At 39.0% G+C, this 25,841-nt stretch overlaps 1 protein-coding gene across 1 annotated transcript in view; it reads right to left on the reverse strand.

Moving 5' to 3' along the window:
• REEP3 (receptor accessory protein 3) overlaps positions 1-25,841 on the reverse strand; it is a 64,268-nt gene that overhangs the window by 19,802 nt on the left and 18,625 nt on the right. The window contains exons 2-6 of the mRNA XM_011964344.1: positions 14,453-14,529; positions 11,185-11,305; positions 10,069-10,202; positions 7,327-7,406; positions 3,853-4,029 (exon numbers count right to left, since the gene is read on the reverse strand). Coding sequence (XP_011819734.1) covers positions 3,853-4,029; positions 7,327-7,406; positions 10,069-10,202; positions 11,185-11,305; positions 14,453-14,529 — 589 coding nt within the window. The remainder of the gene's footprint in view (positions 1-3,852; positions 4,030-7,326; positions 7,407-10,068; positions 10,203-11,184; positions 11,306-14,452; positions 14,530-25,841) is intronic.

Here is a 25,841-nt window from a genome sequence, read left to right on the forward strand (position 1 = left end):
ATTTATTTATTTAGAGACAGAGTCTCACTCTGTTGCCCAGTCTGGAGTGCAGTGGCGCGATCTCGGCTACTGCAACCTCTGCCTCCCAGGTTCAAGCGTTTCTCCTGCCTCAGCCTTCTGAGTAGCTGGGATTACAGGTATGTGGCACCACATCCAGCTAATTTTTGTATTTTTATCAGAGATGGGGTTTTGTCATGTTGGCCAGGCTGGTCTTGAGCTCCTGACCTCAGGGGATCCTCCTGCCTTGGCCTCCCAAAGTGCTGAGATTACAGATGTGAGCCACTACGCCTGGCCAAGGGCAACTTTTTAAAGTAAAAGAGACATGACATTGTTTTAAAGCTAAGGTAAGTCAGGACTGGTAATGGCTCTTTCTAGAACAAGTTAGAAACATGTAAGAGCCAAAGAATCTGGAATAGAAAATGATAGTCAATTAGTGAATTAACTATCTGGCAAGACATACCTACTACTCTACATTTGACTTTAAGTCCTTTCCCTTAACAATATGGCAGATACTAGGCACAGGTGGGTATTTAAATTGAAATTAAGTAAAGTTAAATAAAATACAATATTCACTTCTTTTAATTGCACTAGCCACTTTTCAAATGTTCAATAGCTGCATGTGGCTAGTGGCTACTGTACTGGATGGTGCAGATACAGAACATTTCCACCACGGCAGCTCTGAAAGAGACATTTTCTGAACTGTTCATACATAACTACACTTCCCCTCCTAAAGTATAAAGCTTTGTAAAAGCAAAAAAAGAAAAAAAAATTCTAAATTTACCTACTTTAAATTTGCATAGCATATAGATGAGTCACTTCTTATTTATAGCTAGATTAAAAATATTCTTCTAAGGGGGTTTTTATACTTATTATTTCTTCTTTTCACACATAGGAATTTATGATTTCCTCTAGTTACAGTGTTACCATAGAAACTAATCCATAATGCTTCATCTCTAAATTTCAAAGTCAAAGGTGCTACAAACATTTGGACATTACTATTAACTTGTATTTTACACTCAAGAAAAAGGTCTTAATGTCTGAGTCTTGATTCAGTTACTTTGGGTTAATAATACATTATGTCAAAACCAAATGCCATTTCCATATCCCACTTGAGCTGTTTATTTCTACCATATTTTTGAATTGTGATATGAAATCATTAAAGGTCTTTATTCTCAATAAAAATAATTGGATTTCACACATTTAAAAAACATTTGTGGCATGGTCTAATTTATTATACTTGCTTCCTCCTTATTAGATATCATTTACTTATCAAATAGATAGTTGACAGAAGACTCCAGAGACATACTATAAGGAAGTGACCAGTGTTCATCTGAAACAGATGCCTTGTTTCTCAGAAATGTCATTCTCTTTACTTCATCTTTGTAGTTATGTGCCCTCTCTCAGCAATTCCTGATTTCTTTTTTTTTTTTTTTTTTTTGAGACGGAGTCTGGCCCTGTCGCCCAGGCTGGAGTGCAGTGGCTGGATCTTAGCTCACTGCAAGCTCTGTCTCCTGGGTTCACACCATTCTCCTGCCTCAGCCTCCCGAGTAGCTGGGACTACAGGCGCCCGCCACCTCGCCCGGCTAGTTTTTTGTATCTTTTAGTAGAGATGAGGTTTCACCGTGTTAGCCAGGATGGTCTCGATCTCCTGACTTCGTAATCCGCCCGCCTCGGCCTCCCAAAGTGCTGGGATTACAGGCGTGAGCCACCGCGCCCGGCCCCCTGATTTCTTTATCTACTGCCACACAGATGACAAACGACATGCATGTCCATGATACCCTTTACTCAATTCACACGCGATTTCCAAGGCTGGCTGTAATTCCCAAACCCTCCCACTCAAGAAGGTACATTTCAGGATACAAATGACTTAAAGTGTAACAGAATCAGTCTAATTTTATAATTATATCATCCCCAAACTTTGGTATGTTTAACAAGCATAATCAACAAATCTCTTGGGATATACCTCACAAATGAATGCACATAATACTGTTACTTCTACTGTTGTGATAGGTATATTTTGCCTCCAGAGCAAGACTTTTAAGACACTAGAGGAGAGGGACAAATCTTAGGCTTCTTCTATTCACCTGGTGCACCTGGTATGCTACTGATATTGAATATGTAATAAGTAAACTAAATACTTTTTTATGTCCCTTCTTTTTCATTACTCTTGACTGTTAAAGAGTCCTCCATAGATGGCAGCATGTTTTAATGTAAACACTGTAGGTTTTATGCAGAGGTTCGGCAGCAAACTAGAGGTATGGCCACAGGCTTCTCCATGGGTAGACTACACCACCCACCAAGGGTTGCTTCAGGTTTAGATTAAACATGAGCAAGGCAAGGCCCAACCTTGAGGTATCTGGGTGATCTCTCTACAGGCTGGATTTAAATTTAGCTCTTGAGTAACCAATGCTACCACTATCAATACCCAAGTATTATCAACCTCTTCAAGGCTTTCCAGAAAGCCAGGTACTGTAGGGAAAAGCAAAAAGAGAATATGAGCCCTCTTTGAGAACCTCCAACACTTTAACAGCCATTATCACCTTGGAAAATTGGACTTTCCACTGTATATTTTTTATGGGCCTAGAATAAAACTAATATGAGAGAAATTGGTGCAGTATTATGGACTTTGAAAACATTATATAAATTACAAGTATCCAATGTAACCAGTTTAAAGGATGGGTATAATTATAAAGTAATCACTTCTGAAGGCCACCTTATTCCTTCCAGTTTTTACATCTTCAACACAAAAACTCCAGTAATAAAGGAACTATGTTTGCTATATTAATAGTAAGTGGAGATATCTTCCCTCTACCCCAGAATGCTACATCACGTGCATAATATGGTTGCAAGTGTGCAGTATGGCTATAAGTAGGCAGGGAAAAACGCAAAACTAACAACAGTACAATGTTTAGGCAGATGGGATGGGTGACTTTTTTTCTTTTTTAAAATATTGTCTGTAATATTACAAAATTAGTCAATATGTGGTATACTCTAAGAATTTCGGATCCATTTCTCACCCATGTTTCCTGTATCTAATGCTTTAATCCCATCAGTAAAAGAAAAATGGTCTATTTTTGAGGTCACAAATAGAACATTACAGTCACTTGTAAATAACAATGTTAAAAGGTATTGGTTTTGTTTAAATAAATAATGCTTTGTGTATCTATTTTCTTCTATTTAATTTATATAATGTTAAGACAAAAGTATAAGAAAAATGAGAAAAGGACCCGGTGCAGTGGCTCACGCCTGCAATTCCAACACTTCGGGAGGCCAAGGTGGGAGGATCACGTGAGGCCAGGAGTTTGAGGCTTTAGTTAGCTGTGATCACAACTCTGCACTCCAGTCTGGGTGATAAAGCGAGACCCTGTTTCTAAAAAAGGAAAGAAGAAAGACAGACAGAAAGAAAGAAAGAGAGAGAGAAAGAAAGAGAGAAAGAGAAAGGAAGAGAGAGAAGGAACGAAAGAAAGATAGAAAGAGAAAAAGAAAGAAGAAAAGTTCTAGTCTCGTCTGCTGTATGGAAACAGTGGTCTTAGTCAATAAAGAGGAAAGGCAGGATTACCATTCACAAGATAATTTCATATTTCAGCACTTTAGTTCCTATTCTCTGCAGAATTGTCTGTACTCTGTGTATGTTAAAATTGATCCTAACAAAGTAACAGAGATTATGATGAAAATGTAAAAGTCAAAGTAATTAAGTATTCTGTAGAATATTTTACACATTGAAACTGATCATCATGAGCAGAATTTTTCCTGAACCATCTGAACTTCAGGTGGCACTGAATTCTCAGGGTTTGGATTTAGATGGGCCCAAATATGCATCGGTAAGAAACTGAGAATACTGCAGGGACTGACTGGGCAGGAGGGCTGGGTCCAGAGCTAGCACACTCAGGCTCTGGAAGGGATTCTTCAGCTGAGAAGCAGCTCCCCACACTGGCTCCACAGAGAGCTCATTTACATCCAAGGGCACTAGGACATCTGAATGTCTACTCAAGTATCTAAGCACATGGTTGGCATCCATAAAAAGGGACCCTGCATGTATGAGTAATTCCAATTTCTTCACACTCAAATAATGCTGTCTTTGTTGAAATACTTCATTTCCTGGTTAAATACTACATTAAAAGTACTATATTTTGTTTTAAATAAGGAGAATTTATTATGTTTATCAGCACCTTTGTATAAAACCTTCAATTTATTTTCTTCACATTTTAAATCACAGATTTAAAAACATATAACCAGCAATGCTTTATAATCTTACAAGCACAAAACATTCTTTTACAGAATAATTCTTATTATACTATTCAGTAAACAATAGTCACTAAGCTCTATTTCTTGTTGATCCTTGACATTACATTATAATTGCAGATAAGGTTAGTTCCTAGTTTTTAGGGAAATCTCATTTCCCTATGCACATTCAGCAATTAATCTGACCAAGCCCAGAATGGAATTGACTGCATTTACATTAGGTGAATAAAATATTTTAGTGTGTTTAAGATGAAAGCAATACATATTTATTGAAGAACACTGATAACATGGAGAAAAATTTTAAAAAGGAAGTAAAAATTATTTGTAACCTATCACTAAAACTACTTATACATATTTATATATTCTCTTCAGTTTTTTCTGACTCATCATACTTTTAGAGCAGTTTCTCAACTTAACACTCCTGATATTTTTCGTTAGATAATTTTTTGTTGTGGGGAACGTTCTCTGCTTTGTAGAATATTAAGCAGCATCCCTGACCTATCTTTACCGACTAGATACCAGTAGCAGCCCCCTCTCAGTGGTGACAACCTAAAATGTCCCATGGTAAGGGCAGGGGCACAAAATTGCCTCTAGTTGAGAACCACTGTTTTAGAGATATAAGGGGTTTTAGAAATCACGTTTCACCGCTTCGTTTTACAAGTGAGAAAAATTAATACTTAGATCAATGCAGATGATTTGTCCAAAATCTCATGGCTAATTTGTAGTGGAATCAACACTAAAAAAAATGCAGATTAACTCAATTGCTGTAGCATTCAATTTTTATTATACCATTCTGCTTCCTTAGATTGTAGGAGAAATAGTACAACCTTCTTTTTCCATTGTCTGGACAAAGGTTCTTTCCTTTTTTTTTTTTTAAGTGTATAATACTAAGTTGTATATTCTCAAAGTCATTCACAAACAGAAAGTCATAAAAAAGACAGTAAGATGTTAGGATTTTTGACCTAATCGGGATCATTTAAAGTCAATTAGATTTCAACAATTTTACCTATAAAGCTCAAAAGTCTGTGGTAATTGAGTTCTTATATCTGCTAAAGAAATTCACCAAGAAAAGGCTGCCAGAGAAGTTCAAAGACATGGTTAATACAACGGACAGTACTTTTCTTCATCTGTCCTTCATCTGGCAGTAGTGTTGTTCATCTGCACGAAACCACCTACGTTTCTCATGTGGAAAGCTATGGAATGCTAAACATCCTCAGCAAAATCCTTGAAGGTCCTTCAAATGTTTATGCTTTGCTCAGCCAAAATAAACTTGTACAGTGACCTTGCGAACAGATGCCCGGTAATGAGGTCATAGAACTGAGTAACATTTTCAGAAAATTGCTTTACGGTGTAATAAATGTTCTGATTAGATTCCTATTTTCACCTTTAACATGCTCAGGTGGTTCAACCTGGGAAACCTAGTCAGGGTTATTACCCATTCTTCAAAGGTCACACCAAGAATCCAAGAATGTTTAGCCTCAAAGATACTTTAAACAAACTATATATTGTAAAAATTTTAAATAATTTTCAAATCTTACTGTTGGCTTTCTTGCAGCTTCTCCTTAAACCTGACCTATTTCCTATTTCACTTTCAATTTACTCTTCGGTATGAAGTGTCTGGTTCAGTGATTCTTCTATGACAATGCCCTTGTTTGACATCTGCAGAGATGAAACTAATTTCGTGTACTTTAAAATAAGTACAGTATAACTTGAGGCAAATAGGGTTAACATTATGCTATGTTCAGCATATTTAATGACCATTTCTAGTGAATAATATAGACTCCAGGATGGGATCTCCAACATTCCTGTACTCATGAGGATAGTGAAGGTTACCTCATATCCAGGGATGTTATGGATAAAAGAATCACAGCATTGCAAACAAATGGGGACAGTTCCAAATCCAGTATCCGATTTCATTTAAGGGATATGGGCTTCTATTTGTTTTGCAGGAGTGACTTAGATGATTTTTATCAATATTACTGCCTTTGGGGTGGACAGGTGATTTTAAGGTGTTAAACATATAAATTAAAAGAAACAAATCATAAGAGAGCCAGAAAAATAGCTCTATGAAATAGATACATTTTTGTTTTCATGGCATTTTTATAGAAAAGTATTCCTGTGAGATAATGCTTATTTTAATAATGAAGAGTAATGGGTGGGGTCTTATCAACTAGAGGTGAAATACAATTTTCAGTTAGAAATAAAATTTTTGTGGGCTATTCCCTAGCTAATATAGACATTAGCTCCAGACAGACAGTAGATTGTGCAGGTGAGGGCTGTATCTATCTTGCTCATTGCTACATTCCTAGTACCTACTATGCAGAGGGCATTAAATAAACAGATGCTGAATAAATAGTATGTAGAATGCTAAACACCAATGGAGGCGAAGTGTAAGATAAAAATAAATGGGAAGGGAATGAGGATAAGATAATACAGTGGGGACTGCTGATTCCCTATGTGGGAGTAGTAAATACAAGTCAAAATAAAACAAGTACCGCACAAAATAGTCACAATATGTACAAAGGCATCTCACAAAATAGGAGAATAATAGATTGTTGTATGCAAATACTAAAAGTGAGGAGGAAAAATGGGATTTGTATGCTTGTTTTTTAAGACAATATTCTAAAATGTGTTCTCTAAATAATTTTTCAACTTGAAATTTAATTTTCAGTTTTTCTCCACAGAACCATGTTGAAGAATGCTTTTAAATAGGAAAAATTCAGACAGCAACTTCATTGGGTATAAATAAATACATGTACTTGATTTGCAAAGTCAAAAATGCTAAATTTTGTAGCAAAAAGCAACAAGCTTAGTCCCCTTCTCCTCTTCATCCCCTGCTGATGCAGCCCCTTTAAACCCTCTACTTTCCTATTGTAACAGATGAGGATTTTAGTTCTCTTCTACTTTCCTTCTCTTTCCCTGATACCCTCAATATGGCAAAACCACAGTTGTTAAATCCTTAGTCTGTGTTCATTATTATAATGTAAATGCAGTCATACTCCATTATTTCCTTTCTTATGTAACTTTTGTTTTTTTTTGCCAGAGTTAATGATCATGCCTTTTTTTTCTTTTTCATTGTCTTACCTTCTTTCTCTTTACATTGCCGCCAATATATTTTTTCATGGTGCTCAGGGATCATGGGCAGCTGCATGGGCACCAGTGGCCTAGAGCCAATGTGTCATCTGGTTGAAGCATGCCCTCTCCCTGGTTTTATTACTTATTTATTTATTTATTTTATTATTAGTATTTTTTGAGACAGAGTTTCACTCTTGTCACCTAGGCTGGAGTGCAATGGCGTGATCTTGGCTCACTGCAACTTCCACCTCCCAGGTTCAAGCAATTCTCCATGCCCAGCTAATTTTTTTGTATTTTTAGTAGAAACGGGGATTCACCATGTTGGCCAGGCTGGTCTTGAACTCCTGACCTCAGATGATCCACCTACCACGGCCTCCCAAAGTGCTGGGATTACAGGTGTAAGCCACCACGCCCGGCCTCTCACCGGTTTTAGTATCATCTCTGTGCAGCATGAAAGATCCTCTTGGCTTTGTAGGTCTACCAGAGCCATCCCTCCTGGCACCTTTCATCCACCACATCCAGTTTCGGCTGGGTGCACTTTGGACTTGCTGTGTGGTGTTCTCTCTGGGAATTTTTGTCATCTCCTTTCTGTGCTGAATAACTTGGTTCCCAGATCCCATGGGTTTCCCTTTTTGTGGACCATTCCCTAGCTCTGGTGAACAAATCTGCCCTGACAAAAGATAACCAGGAGGTAAATCTTGTGACTCTGCATGCCTAGAATTAAGAAATTTCTTAATTCTAAGCTCACACAATCGAGAGCTTGACTGTTATAGTACTAGAGGGTGAAAATCATGATGGTATCATGGATGGTATTACTGTCTTCAAGCTTTCCTTGTCACTGTTTAGAAATTTAATGTCATTCTGATTCTACATCATTTGAATGTGGAATGCTTTTTTTTTTTTGAGACAGAGTCTTGCTCTGTGACCCAGGCTGGAGTGTAGTGGCGCGATCTCAGCTCACTGCAGCCTCCGCCTCCCGGGTTCAAGCAATTCTCCTGCCTCAGCCTCCCAAGTAGCTGGGATTACAGGCGTCCGCTACCACGCCCAGCTAATTTTAGTACAGACGGGGTTTCACCATGTTGGCCAGGCTGGTCTTGAACTCCTGACCTTAAGTGATCCGCCCGCCTTGGCCTCCCAAAGTGCTGGGATTACAGGCGTGAGCCACCATGCCCGGCCAAATGTGACATGCTTTTTATATTTGGAATCTTTATGAATTCTTTCCTTATCACTGGTGTTTTGGGATACCCAATAACTTCACTTAGAGTCAGTCATTCTTTTCATTCATTGTGCTAAGTACTTGGTGGGACCTTTCAATCTGAAGATTCATATCCTTCAGTTCTGGGAAATATTATTGTATTATTTCTTTGATAATTGCATCTATTCCCTCTTTTTAGAATTCCCAGTGGCTGGATTATCTCCTGGATAATCTTTTTTTAGCAGATATGGAAATCAGGAATGCATTTTCACTAAGCAAGAAATAAAAAGCAAAATGAACTTCTAAAATAAAACGTAGCCCTTTAAGCTGAAAACTTTGCTATTTCTGTATTCATTTATAAACCTATCCTAATAAAAGAAAAAGCCTTTAGAGGCCAAATAACAGGAAAACTATGCTATATTAAAGTGCTGATCATTAATAATCATTAATAATATAGTTGTCTTAATAATACAGTGTATAGTGCTGTACAGTTAATAAATTTCCATTTAACCCTCAATGTAATGCTAATTTGAATTTTCCTTCTTATTCATTATATTCAGTTTGATACTTGAGCCAAAAACCTCTCTGAAAAGTGAAAGTACCCTCATTTCATATCCCTTCGCCATTACAGTTATATAAAATCACCACTTAACTAGAATATTTATTTTCATAGCATTGTTGTTTTAGTTCAAGATAACTAAGAGACTAACTTGAAAGCATAATACTATTCAATCTCAATTTAATTTAATAGCAAAAACCTTAAATTTTCACTTGAATCTTGAATGGAGATAGACACATGATATTTATGTTTATTGGGCTCCTACTATACGCAAGCAAGCACTGTGCTTTTATATATTCTCACAGGTATATTACCCCCATTTTATACATGAAGCAACTAAGGAACACAGAAGGCTATTTTCTTTCCATACCAAACACACCAAAATCAATTATGCTAAAGTATTTAAAATAAACCACACAAATTACAACATGCAAAGAAATCCAAAACCATAATGCAAATTTTTACGGAACACATTCATTTGATAGCTTGGCTTGCAAACATAACAAATGACATTAGTAATTGGCTAAGTACCAAGTTTTAAGAACAGACTTTTTCATGCTTTATTTTGAATAATCAGTTACCTCAAATTGATTGAAGTAGAGGTGCAGAAGTAAGCCAGAAATCCTACCAAGATATTGCCATTGAGAAAGACACAGAAAAAAAGAGAGAGAAAGAACACCAAAGACAGAGAAAGAAACAATGGTCATCTTTACTTCAGGTGCTTTACTCAAACTACTTTAAGGTCATTAAGTGGGAACATTATGACTACATGACATTTTCAGGCATGTATTATTTATTAACTACCTCTCATTTTGTGATCAATTAAGAGATTCAAAATATCAAGTATAGAAAATATAAAATTAAAATATCTTTAAAATTATTTACTTGTTTTCCAGTATTAGAAAAATAAACATACAGCAAAATGCCACAATTTTATAATGGTTTGAAATAGAAGTCACTTTTCTTTATTTGTTAACTTAATGTGATACTGGATTAAAAAGGTAAATGAACAATTACCTTTACTGCTGCAGTAACAGCAGCAGTAGCCGCAAGGTTTAAACCTTGCCGTCCAAAGTTTACCATGGTTTCATAGCCTCGTTCCTTTGCTTGTACAATATAATCATCAATCTCCTGGGGGAAAAAGCCACAGATGTTAGTTTTACTTAAAAATAGTGTTAAGAAGCCCCAAAATAGAACATTCTCCCTATAATAGTTTCACAAATTTTATAGCATTAAGCATGTGTTGATAGGCATTTCTTTCTTTTCTTTTCTTTTTTTTGAGAGAGGGTCTCTTCCTTTTGCCTAAACTGGAATGCAGTGGCATGGGACAATAAGCGTGCACCACCATGACCAAATAATTTTTAATTTTTTTGTAGAGGTGGGGGTCTCACTATGTTGCCTAGGCTAGTCTCAAACTCCTGGGCTCAAGCCATCCTCCCACCTTGGCTTCCCAAAGTGTTGGGATTACAGGCATGAGCCACTGCACCCAGCCTAGGAGCTGGGATTGTGCAGTGGCACAATCTCAGCTCACTGCAAACTCCGCCTCCTGGGTTCACGCCATTCTCCTGCCTCAGCCTCCTGAGTAGCTGGGACTACGGGCGCCCGCCACCAAGCCCAGCTAATTTTTTGTATTTTAGTAGACACAGGGTTTCACCGTGTTAGCCAGGATGGTCTCGATCTCCAGACCTCGTGATCTGCCTGCCTCGGCCTCCCGAAGCGCTGGGATTACAGGCGTGAGCCACCGCGCCTGGCCTGTTTTTTTTTTTTTTTTTTTTTTGAGATGGAGTCTCGTTCTGTCGCTCAGACTAGAGTGCAGTGGTGAGATCTCGGCTCACTGCAATCTCCATCTCCTGGGTTCAAGCGATTCTCCTGCCTCAGCCTCTTAACTAACTGGTATTATAGGCATGCACCACCATACCTGGCTAACGTTTTTTTGTATTTTTAGTAGAGGTAGGGTTTCACCAAGTTGGTCAGGCTGGTCTCATATTCCTGGCCTCAAGTGATCCACCCACCTCAGCCTCCTAAAGTGCTGAGATTACAGGTATGAGCCACCATACCTGGCCTTGGCTTAGGCATTTCTTAAAAATTTATGGAAGTAATTTATATATCTTACCCTTTCCTTTGAAGAAAGAAGTGGATGAAGGAATTTTCTATATATTAAACTTGCTCCTTTGGTATAGGGAGAAAGCAGCCATATGACAAAAGCAATCTTCAGCTCATAGTACAGGGGAAACCTAATAAGAAAAACATTTGGAAATAAACTGCCAGTGAAAAATAAACCACTCTAGAAATCACAAAAACACCTTTTAAAAAGTTCAGTCACTATGCTTTTTTTTTTTTTTCCAGACAGAGTTTTGCTCTTGTCATCCAGGTTGGAGTGCAATGGCACCATCTCGGCTCACTGCAACCTCCGCCTCCTGGGTTCCAGTGATTCTCCTGCCTCAGCCTCCCCAGTAGTTAGGATTACAGGTGCGTGTCACCACTCCCGGCTAGTTTTCGTATTTTTAGTAGAGACAGGGTTTCACCATGTTGTCCAGGTCTGGTCTCGAACTCCTGACCTCATGTGATCTACCTGCCTTGGCCTCCCAAAGTGGTGAGATTACAGGCATGAGCCACCGTGCCCGGCCTATGCTAAGTTTTTAAATGTAAGAGTGATCAGAAGACAACTGTGTTTGAATAATCTTGTTTCAACTACAGATCAGTTCATGAAAGTGTGACCTGAGAGATTCCCCCCTCCTTCTAATACAAGAATCTTCCTTTATAGTAAGCATAGGAAAGCTGCCAAACAATGCAGCAGTTAAAAGAAGGCACTAATACCATTTATCCAGTGCACAAGGTATGGCCACCCTATCTGCAGAGCCAAACTGCCATGGAAATACGTGACCTACCTCATATGATAGTTGTGCCTATCAGAGCATGACTTCATATGCTCCAAGTGTACAATGTCTACCCCATACACACATCTTCATCTTTTTCAGAACTCCCAAAAAATATCCCTTCCAATTTCATTTGGCCAGAATTGCAGCACTCTGCAGACCTAAATTGTTCACTTCCAAGGAAAATACAAAGTGTTACAGTGGGCCTCCCCTGTTGGCCCAGTATACTTCCTCAACTGTGGCTTTAACCATGTGACTTGCTTGCTTTGGCCAGCAGAAAATGAACATGATACATGTCACACGCAAGCAGAAGCTTTAGAACACCCCTTGACTCCTTCACTCCATCACCCTCAACCTCTTGCTTTAAGCTTTTGCCCTCTGGCATGAGAATAGCTGCTTCTTCAGCCTTGGTTTAAGGGGCCAGGTGAGGTCCTCACACCTGTAATCCCAGCACTTTGGGAGGCCAAGTTGGGAGGATTGCTTTACTCCAGGAGTTCAAGGGTGTGGTGAGCTATCATCATGCCATTGCACTCCAGCTTGGGCAACAGAGCAAGACCCTGTCTCTAAAACAACAACAAAAACAACAGCAAAAGTGACCTGACCCCAGTAAAAATGCAGTCAACCATTTGCCCTCATGTAGCTTGAGCAAGAAATAAGTTTGTTTTTCTAAGCCATTGTACTTTCATGGTTGTTTTTTTGTCACAGCAAAAGTTCGCTAATATATAATGGGAGGCTCAGTATCTTGTTGTGAGAACCATATAAATGTAGTCCATTTATTACTAGGATAAATGATAGCTGAGCAAATCTGAGTTCTTCTGTCAAGGCAGGCAGGTAGAGGGCAGTGAGGATGACTTACTGTGTTGTCAACAAAGAGGTCTCCGCCACACTGCAATTACAGGAGTTTCTGGATTCAGTTGTTCATGTTAGACATTTTCTACATCGTTCATTTTTAAATAACATATATAGGCTACATTTGCAATCAGAAAAAAATGAAATCTTAAAAAAAGAACTTGGAAACTTAGAGGTAGCATAGTTTAGGATTTGTGCTCTGTCACTTAAAAACAAAGAGACCCCCGCACCAAACCCCTGTACCAAAAATGTAACAGAAAAATGAATGAGCTTTGGGGCACAGGAAGGGACATTTTTACAGTATTTCAAATCAGAAGAGAGATACAGTGACATTTGCAAATAAAGGAAGGTTGTTAAAAATATTTTAGTTTGATGACTTCTATTTTTTTTCTAGCAAATCCAATAGGTCCTAAAGTGCTACATGAATACGAGAAAAGCAAAATGGGAAAGACAGCTTAAGGAGAGAATAGTAAAGGTTTGAAACAGACCCAGGCAAAATGTAAGTAGACATTGATCAGGAGCAAGTAAAAGGAATGAGGTTCAAACTGATACCTATGTGAGCAGTTGATTAATTTTTTCGGCTGAATTTAGCAGTCCAGTTAAAGAAGTAAAAAAGAGTCATTTTGGCTGGTCGCAGTGGCTAATGCCTGCAATCCCTGCACTTCGGGAGGCCGAGGTGGGCAGATAACCTGAGGCTGGGAGTTTGAGACAAGCCTGGCCAACATGGTGAAACCCTGTCTCTACTAAAAATACAAAAATTAGCCAGGCCATGGTGGCATGTGCCTATAATCCCAGCTACTGAGGAGGCTGAGGCAGGAGAATTGCTTGAACCCAGGAGTTAGAGGCTGCAGTGAGCCAAGATCGCGCCACTGCATTCCAGCCTAGGCAACAGAGCAAGACCCTATGTAAAAAAAAAAAAAGAAAAAAAAAAAAGACGAGTAATTGTTAGGCTAATTTAGACAGAAGGTTTGTGTGTCAAGGGCAGATGAAGATATCAGCAAGGTAGTAAACCAAAATGCTTTGAAAGGAGAAGTTCTCAAAGTGATGGCAGGGTTTAGATGGAAATGCACTACTGAAATACACGACAGGGAGATTCGAGTTGTCCAGTTAAGTACTGCTCCTTGGTAAAATGTCAAATCCCTGAGGATATAAACACACTTTAATTTTTGCCTCCTCTATTTGGAACAGAGCAGCCAGGAAGCTGGTGCTGAGTGGGTGTCCACGTGGGTGCTGACGTTTTCCAGTTCAAATGTTTGTAGATGAGAGTTTTAAGGATAGGACAGGGAGGGGGTGCTAAAACCAGATGCTGTGGGCTTCAAAAGCAGAGTCATTTAGGAAGTGATACAGGAAAATGTTCTGAAGTCATCAGTGCAGAAAAGGATGATGACAATCAACTTTCCCTATTCCAAGATACTGGGGGAAGGTGTGTGGGAGGTGAGCAGGGAGTGGCGTATGGGGAGGAAAATGAGCTGCCTTTATTTGATGGGGACTCAAAGGAAAGTAGTGTTCTATGGGAAAGCAGATGACAAAAACAAATGGCTGAATAATTAGGTAACTTGATGAAAATCACTTAGTTAATAGCAAGAGCAAGGATAAGAGCTCAGGACACCTGATTATGAGTCTGCAATCTGGCCCCTTCTCAACAGCAAAACTTACCAAGCAACTGTTTGATCTGCTACTGTTTCAATCACAGTATAGAGAGCAAAAACAATCCAGTACATCATCCATCGAACCTGGAAATAATAAAAATACTCATGAAACAACAGAAGAAAACTATTTGCAACTCTGAATAATTACATGTATGTATGTATGTATGTGTTTCTGTATACATAGTATGTTGGGTCAAATGCAGAAAGTGATGGTTTAATTTTCAACAGGTTTTATGTTTGAGTTCTTCACTACATCAACAGTCTTGGGATAGAAGGAGCAAAGATTAATAAATCTCTGGGGCTTGATACAATATAATCTAGGAATCTAAATCAAGGAATTGGGAAAACAGGAACTATTTTTCTTAATTGGAAGAAAGTTCTTTAAAAGATGTTATCTACTTGCTTCTTTATGAATACTATAAGTTATTTATTTATTTTTATTTTTTGCAGAGATAGGGTCTCGCTCTGTTGCCCATGCTGAAGTGCAGTGGTACAATTACGATCATGGCTCACTGCAGCCTCGACCTTCAAGGCGCAAGTGATCCTCTTGCCTCAGCTGCCCGAGTAGCTGGGACTACAGGTGTGCACCACCACACTTGGCTAAATTTTTTTTTGTTTTTTTGTAGAGACGGGGTTTTGCCATGTTGCCCTGCTGGTATCGGACTCCTTGGGCTCAAGCTATCTGCCCGCCTTGGGCTCCCGACGTGCTGGGATTGCAGGCATGAGCCACCATGCCTGGCCTTAGGTATTTAATTGTTACATAAGTAATATAGTACAATATGATAAGACTACATTTAATCTTTATTAGTCTTTAAAACTGTATATTCCTTATTTCCCAATATATAGAAATTGTTCAGAAAGCAAAGAAGAAGTTCTGGGCTTCTTACTTCTATTAATGATGCATCCATAATGCTAGTTACCCAGGTGGAGAGCGTAAGGTTGGTCTTCTTCCTCTTCCCCTGATATAAGTCTGTAATCTCCCACACATCTTTCTCCTTCTTCCACTCTAATTCCACAATGGTAGTTCAGGATGTTTTAATCCCTGGTCCGAATCAGGGCATGCTGAATGGTCCCTGGCACTCTGCCTTCTCTTGGGACCTATCCTTCTCATAGAAGCATGCAAGATTAATGTTTTCTGAGTTGATTCTCCCAAATTTATACTTTTTCATCGACCTCAGTATATAGAGTTTCTTGTCTCTCAAGTGCACTGGAGTTTCACTTACGATTAAAATCTCTGCTTTTCTGTGCAATAATAATAGCAAATACACAATGCCATGCCAACCAGGGGGTGAGGAATCACGTTGATAAACATATAACATAAATTAATTCATTTAATCCCTGTAACAACCTTTACAAAGTAGGAAATGTAATTACTTCCATCATAGGTAAGAAAACAGTGGCACAGAGAGGTAAAAGAGAAGTCATTTGGCTAGGATTTGGGTCCAGGCTGCCTGACTCTGGAATTGGTTAACCTATTATACCAGGCAGAGAGAGAGGATGTAAGAAACTGCCTAACGTGGGGTCCAAGGATGACTACCACTTTCCTTGTTCTCACCTCATGAGTGACAAAAAAATCTAGGTCCTTATATATAACTGGGAAACTGACCTATTAGTTTTACTACAGATGCTTGTTTGGTTATTTCGTAGGCAATATAAAACGATAACTCAAGTAGCTTTTTCAATTGTCTATTTACATGAACAAACCAACAGAAAATAGCCATGAATAACTTCTGAAACAATTGTATTGTGAAATATGAATGCTACCAATTTGTTCTAATTTATAGAGAATCCTGAAAGCTTAAAAAATTTCCCAAAGCAAATAATAGGGTACACTATCTATATTTGAAATATGAGAAAATTGATTTATAAAATTATTATCTTAAATGTTAAAAAAGTTAAGACTAATGTTCTCTTTAGTTTTCCACTTCTCATGAGTTCTTTTCAATCTCTCACTGCTCCCAATCTCAAGCTTTTGTCCAAGTAGGGGGATTTTCTTCCAGGGCTAAAATCCTATGCGAGTCTCTGCGTGTGTTATCTTTTCTTTCCTCCCCTCTCCCTACCCAATTTTTTTTTTTGAGACGGAGTGTCGCTCTGTCGCCCAGGCTGCAGTGCAGTGGCGCCATCTCGGCTCACTGCAAGCTCCGCCTCCTGGGTTCACGCCATTCTCCTGCCTCAGCCTCCCAAGTAGCTGGGACTACAGGCGCCCGCCACCGCGACTGGCTAATTTTTTTTTGTATTTTTGGTAGAGACGGGGTGTCACCGTGTTAGCCAGGATGGTCTCGATCTCCTGACCTCGTGATCCGCCCGCCTTGGTCTCCCAAAGTGCTGGGATTACAGGCGTGAGCCACCGTGCCCAGCCCCTCCCTACCCATTTCTAAAAGAGGAAATGATGCTCTTGTATGGGTTCATTCCCTCAGTCTTTCCAAATCCAAACACTAATTCAGTACTTTCACTTCTCAGCTGTATTCATAAGGTTATCTTTTCTTTTTTTTTTTTTTCTGAGACAGAGTCTCACTCTGTCACCTAGGGTAGAGTGCAGTGGCACAATCTCGGTTTACTGCAACCTCCATCTTCCTGGTTCAAGCAGTTCTCCTGCCTCAGCCTCCTAAGTAGTTGGGATTACAGGCGCGCGCCACAACGCCTGGCTAATTTTTTTTTTTGGGGGGTAGAGATGGGGTTTCACCATGTTGGCCAGACTGGTCTTGAACTCCTGACCTCGGGCAATCTGCCCGCCTCAGCCTCTCAAAGTGTTGGGATTACAGGCGTGAGCCACCACACCCGGCCCATAAGGTTATCTTTTAGAGTCAGTCATGACTATAGGCCTCCCTCCCAAAAAGAAATGAAGGAAAAAATGACTACAAACTGAACAATGTGCTTTTGTTAAGCTAGCAGGGATGTGGGGAGTCATCATGCTTTTTTAAGTTAAACAACCCTTTACTGAAAAAAAAACAAAAAAAAAACAAACCTGTAAATACATTACAAGAGAAACTGTTCTGGCTCAGTCTCCCATTCAACCTACCCTAGGACTCTTGGGGAGACTCCAAGAAACCCTTGTGCTCTATGAGAAAGGTTTGAAAATAAGTAATATGGTGAACTCCTCTCATTTTACAGAGGGCCAAAATCAATAAGTTGCTCAAGATCACTGCACTAGGAAATGGCTGAAGGAGGCACAGTCCACCTTGAAGCTCAAAGGATGCAGCTTTTTAAACAAGCGGCTGCCACCAGACCAGTCTCTCCAGTTCTCTAGGATTTCCTGGCTCTCTCCAGTACTCAGCACAGAGACCTCAGTGTAAATATTATCACCTCCTTTCCCAGGAAAGTGGAGGCTTAAGTGTGAAATACAGCTCTCTTCACAAAAAATTTAATACATTCTCAGAAAAATAAAAGCATTTAAGTAGCTGCTTGTTATTTTTCATTATTTCATGTTTTCATTATTTTACAACTGTCTTGATGGTTGTGATCTTCCAAGGGGATAACAACTATAAGTAATGCTCCACAAATTGTTTTAATTTATTTGTTAATAGGGTCGAGTAGAGGCAAAAGGACTGTACAGATAGTAGCCGTTTGCTGATATTCCCTGAATGACGAGTTATGGAATGAATTAGCGCTGCTGCACATTCCGAAGGTTTCAAAAGTAGCTGTGCTTCAGTTAAGTGCTTATTCAATTTTCAGATGAAGTCATCAAATTAATTTTAAAATTCACAAAGTAAATACGTGCTTTAAAATATATGGTTTTTTCTAAGAAAGCAAAAATTATATATCTGTTTAGGTTGTGAGAATATTTAATAATGTCAAAAATAAAAGAGGGAGAAAAGCCTTCAATTTTTTAGTGAAACACCCAACAGCAAACTCTCTGATCAATAGGGTATTTCTAGGCATGTTCCTGCTGAATTGACTACAGTTCTACATATGCAAACCCCATGGGTTATAAATTCTTTGACAATTTGGTCTCTTGAACCTATGAATTTTTTGTTCTCATCAGAAATATGAACCTTAAATATAGTTGAATACAGGCAAAAATTAAATAAATTCAATGACCATGTGTTATTCATGGAAGCAACCATAAAGAAAGTTAACCTTGAAAATATATTGCTTTCTTTTTTTTCCATTAATGTATCTGGTTGGGAGTTTATACCAAATGATTACTCAGTGACGCTTTTATTAAAACTACACCTCAAGGCCATTCAGCCTGCTGTTTAAGGTTTTGCTCAAAAGAAATAGCAGAAAGAAGTCAAGGTCAAAAAAAACCCAGAAAAACCTAAATGTATGTGAAGATAAAGGAAATATTCTTTAGATCAACAAAAAACTGATAACAAAATGCAGTATTAATACCAAAAAATTGAAAGGAAACCAATACACAAATTATCTTCTGAACGTATGTAACCAAATATAATAGAAAGAATTACTATTAAAATACGTAAATAAGTCAGTAATTTAACAGGTGACTTTAATAAATCACAATCCACCTTTTAAGCTACTGGGAAAAAAGGTAACTAATCTTATTGATAGAAATATATATATATATATATTTTTTTTTTTTTTCCCGAGATGGAGTCTTGCTCTGTCACCCAGGCTGGAGTGCAGTGGCGCGATCTCGGTTCACTGCAAGCTCTGCCTCCCGGGTTTACGCCATTCTCCTGCCTCAGCCTCCCGAGTAGCTGGGACTACAGGCGCCCGCCACCACGCCTGGCTAGTTGTTTTGTATTTTTTAGTAGAGACAGGGTTTCACCGTGTTAGCCAGGATGGTCTCGATCTCCTGACCTCATGATCTGCCCGTCTTGGCCTCCCAAAGTGCCGGGATTACAGGCTTGAGCCACTGCGCCTGGCCTGATAGAAATATATTATCGGGGAAGTGAGAACAAACCTTATTTCTTTCCCATTTGGAAATAATTGGTAAAATCAATAAACTGTTGTTTAGATATCGTCACAAGAACAATGAATAATGAGAAAGCTATATCCAATATTTCCTTAAAAGTTCCTTTGGCCCTTGTCAGTCTACAAATCCCCCATTCCCAGTGGTGCTCAATTTTGACCCAGATGACAGTTCATTTTCAGAAAGGGTGCTTGTATTATAGGAGGCTCACATAACATAGGAATTGCCTGAATACTCTGCAACTCCCTTCTGTGTAGTCTAGTCGATAACTATACAAAACTCAAGGAAAGAAAAAAAATTTCCTTGATTTCAGAGAACTTAATTATCCAACAAGGTGAAGTTTACACCTAGAAGCACTAAGATGGGGACACATACACATATATCCTCCCTTTCATTAATCTTTCATGTAAAACATAATTTAGTCAATTCTTGAGGACTCAGGTGGCAACATTAAAAATAACACTCATTGATTCAACTGTAAGCAAATCCTACCTGCCTCATGGCATGGGAATAGAAACATAAACATGACAGTTCCATCCTCAAGGATTCAATATTTTACTGGGCAGAAAAACAAGTAAATAACTGTGATTTTTAAAATGCTATGTGTGTGCACCTGTGCTTCAAGCTACATGGGAAGCTGAGGCGGGAGAATTGCTTTGGCCCAGGAATTCAAGACCAGCCTGGGCAGTATAATGAGATCCTGTCCCTAATTTAAAAAGATGTTCTGGGCCAGGTGTGGTGGCTCGCGCCTGTAATCCTGGTGCTTTGGGAGGCTGAGGTGGGCGGATCACTTGAAGTCAGGAGTTTGACACCTGCCTGGCCAACATGGTGAAACTCCCTCTCTACTAAAAATATAAAAATTAGCTGGGCATGGTAGCACATGCCTGTAATCCCAGCTACTTGGGAGGCTGAGGCAGGAGAATCGCTTGAACCCAGGAGGTGGAGGTTGCAGTGAGGTGAGATCATGACACTATACTCCAACCTGGGCAACAGAGTAAGACTCTGTTTACCAAAAAAAAAAAAAAAAAAAACGTTCTGCTGTTTGTAGTACATTAGACATCCTAGCTCCCGGTATGGGCCAAAATCTCAATATTTGGAGGAAAGCTTACTAAAGGGATCATTTATAAATCTGTGTGCAAGGTTCAAGAACACCAATCAAGGATAGTGGCGCACCCCTGAGCAAGCAACTGCAGGAACCGGTATTATACCTAGGTGAGAAGGAGGGAGGGGAGGAAAAGGCTTCCTGGAACCCAGAGATGGTAAGCAGGTGAAAGCTACAGTCACAGCTAACTGGTGGTGGCAGGGAGGGAGCTGGGAGAACATATATTGTGACCTCATGCTTTTCCTGTCTTCTGATCTTGTTCAGGGGCCTCTCATGGGCCAAACCCAAAGGAGGCCAGAGATGGTCCAGCCTGTATAGATCAGTCTCCTGGGTCATAAGCAGCAGGGTAGAGACTTGTGGAGAGTAGAGGGGAAGCTCCACTGGAGGGGCAAATAGAAGGTTTCAGCACTACTAAACCTGTTAGCCCTTTGAAACACCCAGAATAGAAGTCATTTTTCACTACCTCCTCAGCCCAGATGACCATCACCTCCTGTCTGGATTATTTCAGTAGCATCCTAACTGGTCACTCCATTTTTTTGACTCTATCCTGCACACAGCAGTCAGGGTGCCTACTTAAAACAGAAGCCAAATCATGTCATTCCTCTGCTCAAACCCCTCCCATGGTTCCCTATCACTGCTTACTACAGCCTGGAAAGCCCTGTGTATCTATGTGGCTCCAGCAATCTCTCTGGCCTCACCTGCTACTGCACCTCCTGTTCTGTTCTGCTCCAGCCACACCTGCTCTTTTACTGGCCCTGGTATGTGCTGATATGCTCCTGCCTCGAGTCCTTTTGCATGCTGTTTCCTTGTCTAAAATGCATTTCCCCCAGTTATCCATGTGAAGAGCTTGCTCACTTGCTTCAGGTCTGTGTTTGAATATTTCCTATCAGAGAGGCCTTTCCTGACTACCCTGTTTGGCTTAATGTTCTCCTTTTTGTAAGAACTGCAAAAGGCTAGAAAGTAGATAGGAGGTAAAACCATGATGAGTACATATAAATTAATCTTTTAAGAGATCTGTTTTTTTTTTTTTTTTTTTTTTTTAGAGGAGAAAGAATAAAAAATAGCATGAGGCAACACGAAAGCGTGTTTATATTCTCAAGGATTTAACATTATACTGGAGAGATAATGAGATTCAAATTATGAGAAAGCAGGAATATTTAATGGAACAAGATCCTGGATGAGATAGACAAGAATAAGATTAGGAACACAGAGGGAAAAAGAGTGGGCTCAAGAAAGAAGCAGTTGCTTGCTCAGGGGTGCTCAAGAAATAAGCAGGAATACATCTTCCTCTGGAACAGATAGAAAGGAAGAAGAGAGTGAAGGGGAAGGAGGGAAAGCAAATTTTTTTTAGGTGTGCTTATGATATGTGATACATGCTAAAGAGAAAAATAAAGCAGAATAAGGGAGTTAGGATTTTGATATTTTAAAGAGGGTAGTCAGGAAAGGCCTCTCTGATAGGAAATACTCAAACACAGACCTGAAGCAAGTGAGCAAGCTCTTCACATGGATAACTGGGGGAAATGCATTTTAGACAAGGATACAGCATGCAAAAGGGCTCGAAGCAGGAGCATATCAGCACATACCAGGGCCAGTAAAAGAGCAGGTGTGGCTGGAGCAGAACAGAACAGGAGGTGCAGTAGCAGGTGAGGCCAGAGAGATTGCTGGAGCCACATAGATACACAGGGCTTTCCAGGCTGTAGTAAGCAATGATAGGGAACCATGGGAGGGGTTTGAGCAGAAAGGAAGAAGAGAGTGGCTGTGTCCAGAAGAGAGTTGAAGGGTTCACGGGTTAGGCCCTCTACCTTCACTCTGCAGTCGGGGGCACGTTAGCTGTTAAGGCTGGGCATGAGTGGGAAGGTGAGTGGATTTCAGAACAGCAGTAAATGTTTAGAAAAGATGTTTCTAAGGATGGGAAAGGGAGCTGTCTAGGGAAGAGCTGGGACAGACTATGACCAATGGTGCCTTGACCAGTTCTGGGTGCTGGTGCAAGGGCTATAATGAAAGGTCTAGGACAATGAAACAAGAATGAGAAGTCTAGGACGATGAAACAAGAGAAGTATGGATGTGATGTACTGCTGTCCATAAAAGGCAGAATGACAGAGCATGACTAGAAAATGACTGAGCCAGGACCTGGGTTCCTCAGCCCCTCTTTGCAGGTAGATGAGGAATCTGTTGAGGTCTCACCAAAAGAATAAAAAGTGAGGCTTTTGAGAAGTAGGGGTGTCTCTTCCACTTGCTCTTCCTCCCTTCCTGCTGGTGGGATGGCAGGGAGCAGAGCGCCCTTGGAAGCTATGTGTTGAAGATGGGTAGAATCTGAGTTTTCAAATATTAATAGTTGCATGGGGAGAACTTCTTGATGAAATGAGCACCTAACCAGGACTTTTATGTGAAAAAGAAATGGATTGCTATAGTTCTTCAGTCATTGCATTATTGTTACATACTACGATCATAGTGGCTTAGCCTACCCCAGTATAAGAGGTTGCACTAATCTCTGTAATGAGAAAGCAAGGTCACAGCAGCAGTGGTTCCAGAATTAGGTAGGCACTGGTCATAGTACCATTAGCTGCCATCTGTGGCAGGGCTAATGCTTGGACTGGTCGTGACAGTACTACAATGATTGAGAAATGGAGAAGGGGAGCACATTTTAAGCAACTGTGGTTGAGATATCCTCGGGGAAGTATTTTGGAAGGAAATGAAGGGTAGGAAGGATTGATGTTCTCATGCAGCAGACTAAGGCAGAGCCAGAGGAATACTATTTTAAATTATTATTGTGATCCCTTGGCAAGTGAGTCTGTGTGAATTTGTTAGCTATCATCTGAATTCAGTCTACATGGCTTCAGCAGCAATCCTCTTCTACTTTCAATAGGCCAAGAAATCAGATAAATGAACTTCTTAGAAATAGGCACAATATTTCAAGTAAATATATTCTGAGTGGGAGGCCAATAAATAAAATGCAAAAAATAACATGCATAAATGTCAGTAGGAAAACTCTATAAACAAAGATGTTTGATGTTTTATTTTGCTTACTTTGTTTCCTTTGCCAAGAGTGTATCTAATGCCTCATACAGTACCTGGCACAAAACAGATGCTCAAAAATACTTATTAAAAGAATTAATAAGCCGGGCACCGTGGCTCATGCCTTTAATCCCAGCACTTTGGGAAGTTTAGGTGGGAGGACTGCTTGAGCCCAGGAGTTCCAGACCAGCCTGGGCAACACAGCAAGACCCCATCTCTAACTCCACCATAAAAAATTAATTTTTTAAAAAAAAGAACGAATGAACTGGGTTAACTTAACAAGTGAGATTATAATTCCCATTTTTTCTAATTATTTGGTAATAAACTTCTCTAGAAAGTGGTCACAATGAAATGGCAATCATCTTCACTTCTGGAGCACTTTACCTACTATATTTTTTGTGACTAAAGAAATGTGATGAATATTTTCATTTAAAATAAATATATATAAATAAAATAATCCTCAAATGGAATCTTAAAATCATTTAAACATCAAAAGAAATCAATTTTCCAAGGAAATATACTCTTATAATTAGGCAAGTTCTTTTGAAGAATATGGAGTCATCTGCGACATAAAGTCATAGTACTTAAATTACATTCTGATTTATATAGTGCATGGATCAGATTATCCTACTTAACAAGCTAGCACTTGCTTTATTATTACTCAAATCCATAAGGCTTTTATAAAGACTTAGCATTTCAGAAATCCAGACGGTCATGTGATAGAGTTCTCAGCTTCACCCTCTCAAAGGAATTAGAGGATATTTAAAGCTGGAGTGAATACTGTAAAATGAACATACTCGTAGGCTAAATTTATTATCAAGAAAACCACGCTTCATTTAATAGGTATGCATTTACCTACCCTAATGCCAAATGAAGAGCTAGCTTCATTTCATGATCTCTTAACGTTTTCAACAAAAGAAGATTCTATGATTTACATTCTTACAGAAAACTTTTATGAAATTATGATTTAGATTCCAGGATGGAATTATTATCATAATTTTAAATTATGATTTAGATTCCAGGATGAACAAATAAAGCAAACAAAAAGTAAGCTGCAATTGTAAAATGATCCTCATGTTTTCCATCACAGAAACTGAGAGCAAAACACAGGCCCCAAGTATACAGGGAAATATGGTATGGTTGGAGGTACACTGCTGTAGATTTATAGGAGCCATAGATAATAGCGGTAATGCCATATTAACTTCAAAGTATTTTTCTTAAATGATACCTTTATATAACTTGTTATGCTATGACCAGTGAGATATTATGATAGCAATGATAATGTTAAATGTTATAATTGTAATAATTTACACTGGTATGATAAAAAGAAAAAAATTAATGTGATATATTAATTTGAAAAACATTACTTAGGGCCTACTACAAACAAAGCCTTTGACATGAGATAATCATAAACCTTGATGTCAAGGTTTTCCTACACCCAGAAAGCTTTCATGGGGGGATTAGTATAACATAGAAGGATAAGAATAGGTGATTACCAGCACAATGTCTGATTCAACATATAAATACTAGTATTTTATTACATATTACATTACATATTATTCACTGCCTTGTACGAATAAAATTTCTTTACTTCCAAAAGAAAGCCTTTCCTAATTACCCCGACTCCCTCCAAAGATCATATATAATCTCTGTGTACTGTACTTTTCCTTTGTAACATATCCATATGGTTGGTTTATGTAACAACCACCTCTGCCATTTGACTGTAACAACAAATTGGGATCAAAAGTGTCTTGTTCATCTACATATTATCAGTACCTAGCACCCTGTGCCTGGAAAGCAAGCACAGAGGATGGCTTCCACTTCTTACATTTTAAGGTCTGAATTGACACACGATCCTAGCAAGTAACTCTGAACTGCAAGCAGCAGTTTATCACATACAAAACAGTCTATTTTTTCAAAGTTAACAGAGATTAAACAACTCTTCAAACTCTCTTAATTACAGACTCTTTGAATCATAAAGCAATTCATGCTGGTCTTTAAGAAAAAATGAAAAAATCACACATGCCTAATGATTCACTTAAAACCATACTAAGTAAATCCAGAGCATAACATGTTAAAATATGCTTCACTGGAAAAAAAAAAAAAATCTCTGCTGAGTCTAAAAAGAAATAAACACTGCTGAATTTCAGACCACCCAATGAGAACTTTATTTTCTGACCATTACTTGTTACCCACTCAAGTCAATTCACCCCAAACATTCATTCTACACCACATTTCAGAGACAACAGAGAGATCCTCTGATACAGATTTCTTCAGAGACAGTATGAGTTGAAAAAATCTATTCCTGATTCACTAACTTATCCAATAATCTGGTTACTTCATAATGATTCCCTCCCTCCGCCCCCCCCCCCCCATTAAAAACAAAGAGGAACAAAATGTGAGAAA

This window comes from Mandrillus leucophaeus, unplaced genomic scaffold, assembly GCF_000951045.1.
Source record: "Mandrillus leucophaeus isolate KB7577 unplaced genomic scaffold, Mleu.le_1.0 Scaffold694, whole genome shotgun sequence".
Lineage (NCBI taxonomy): Eukaryota > Metazoa > Chordata > Mammalia > Primates > Cercopithecidae > Mandrillus > Mandrillus leucophaeus.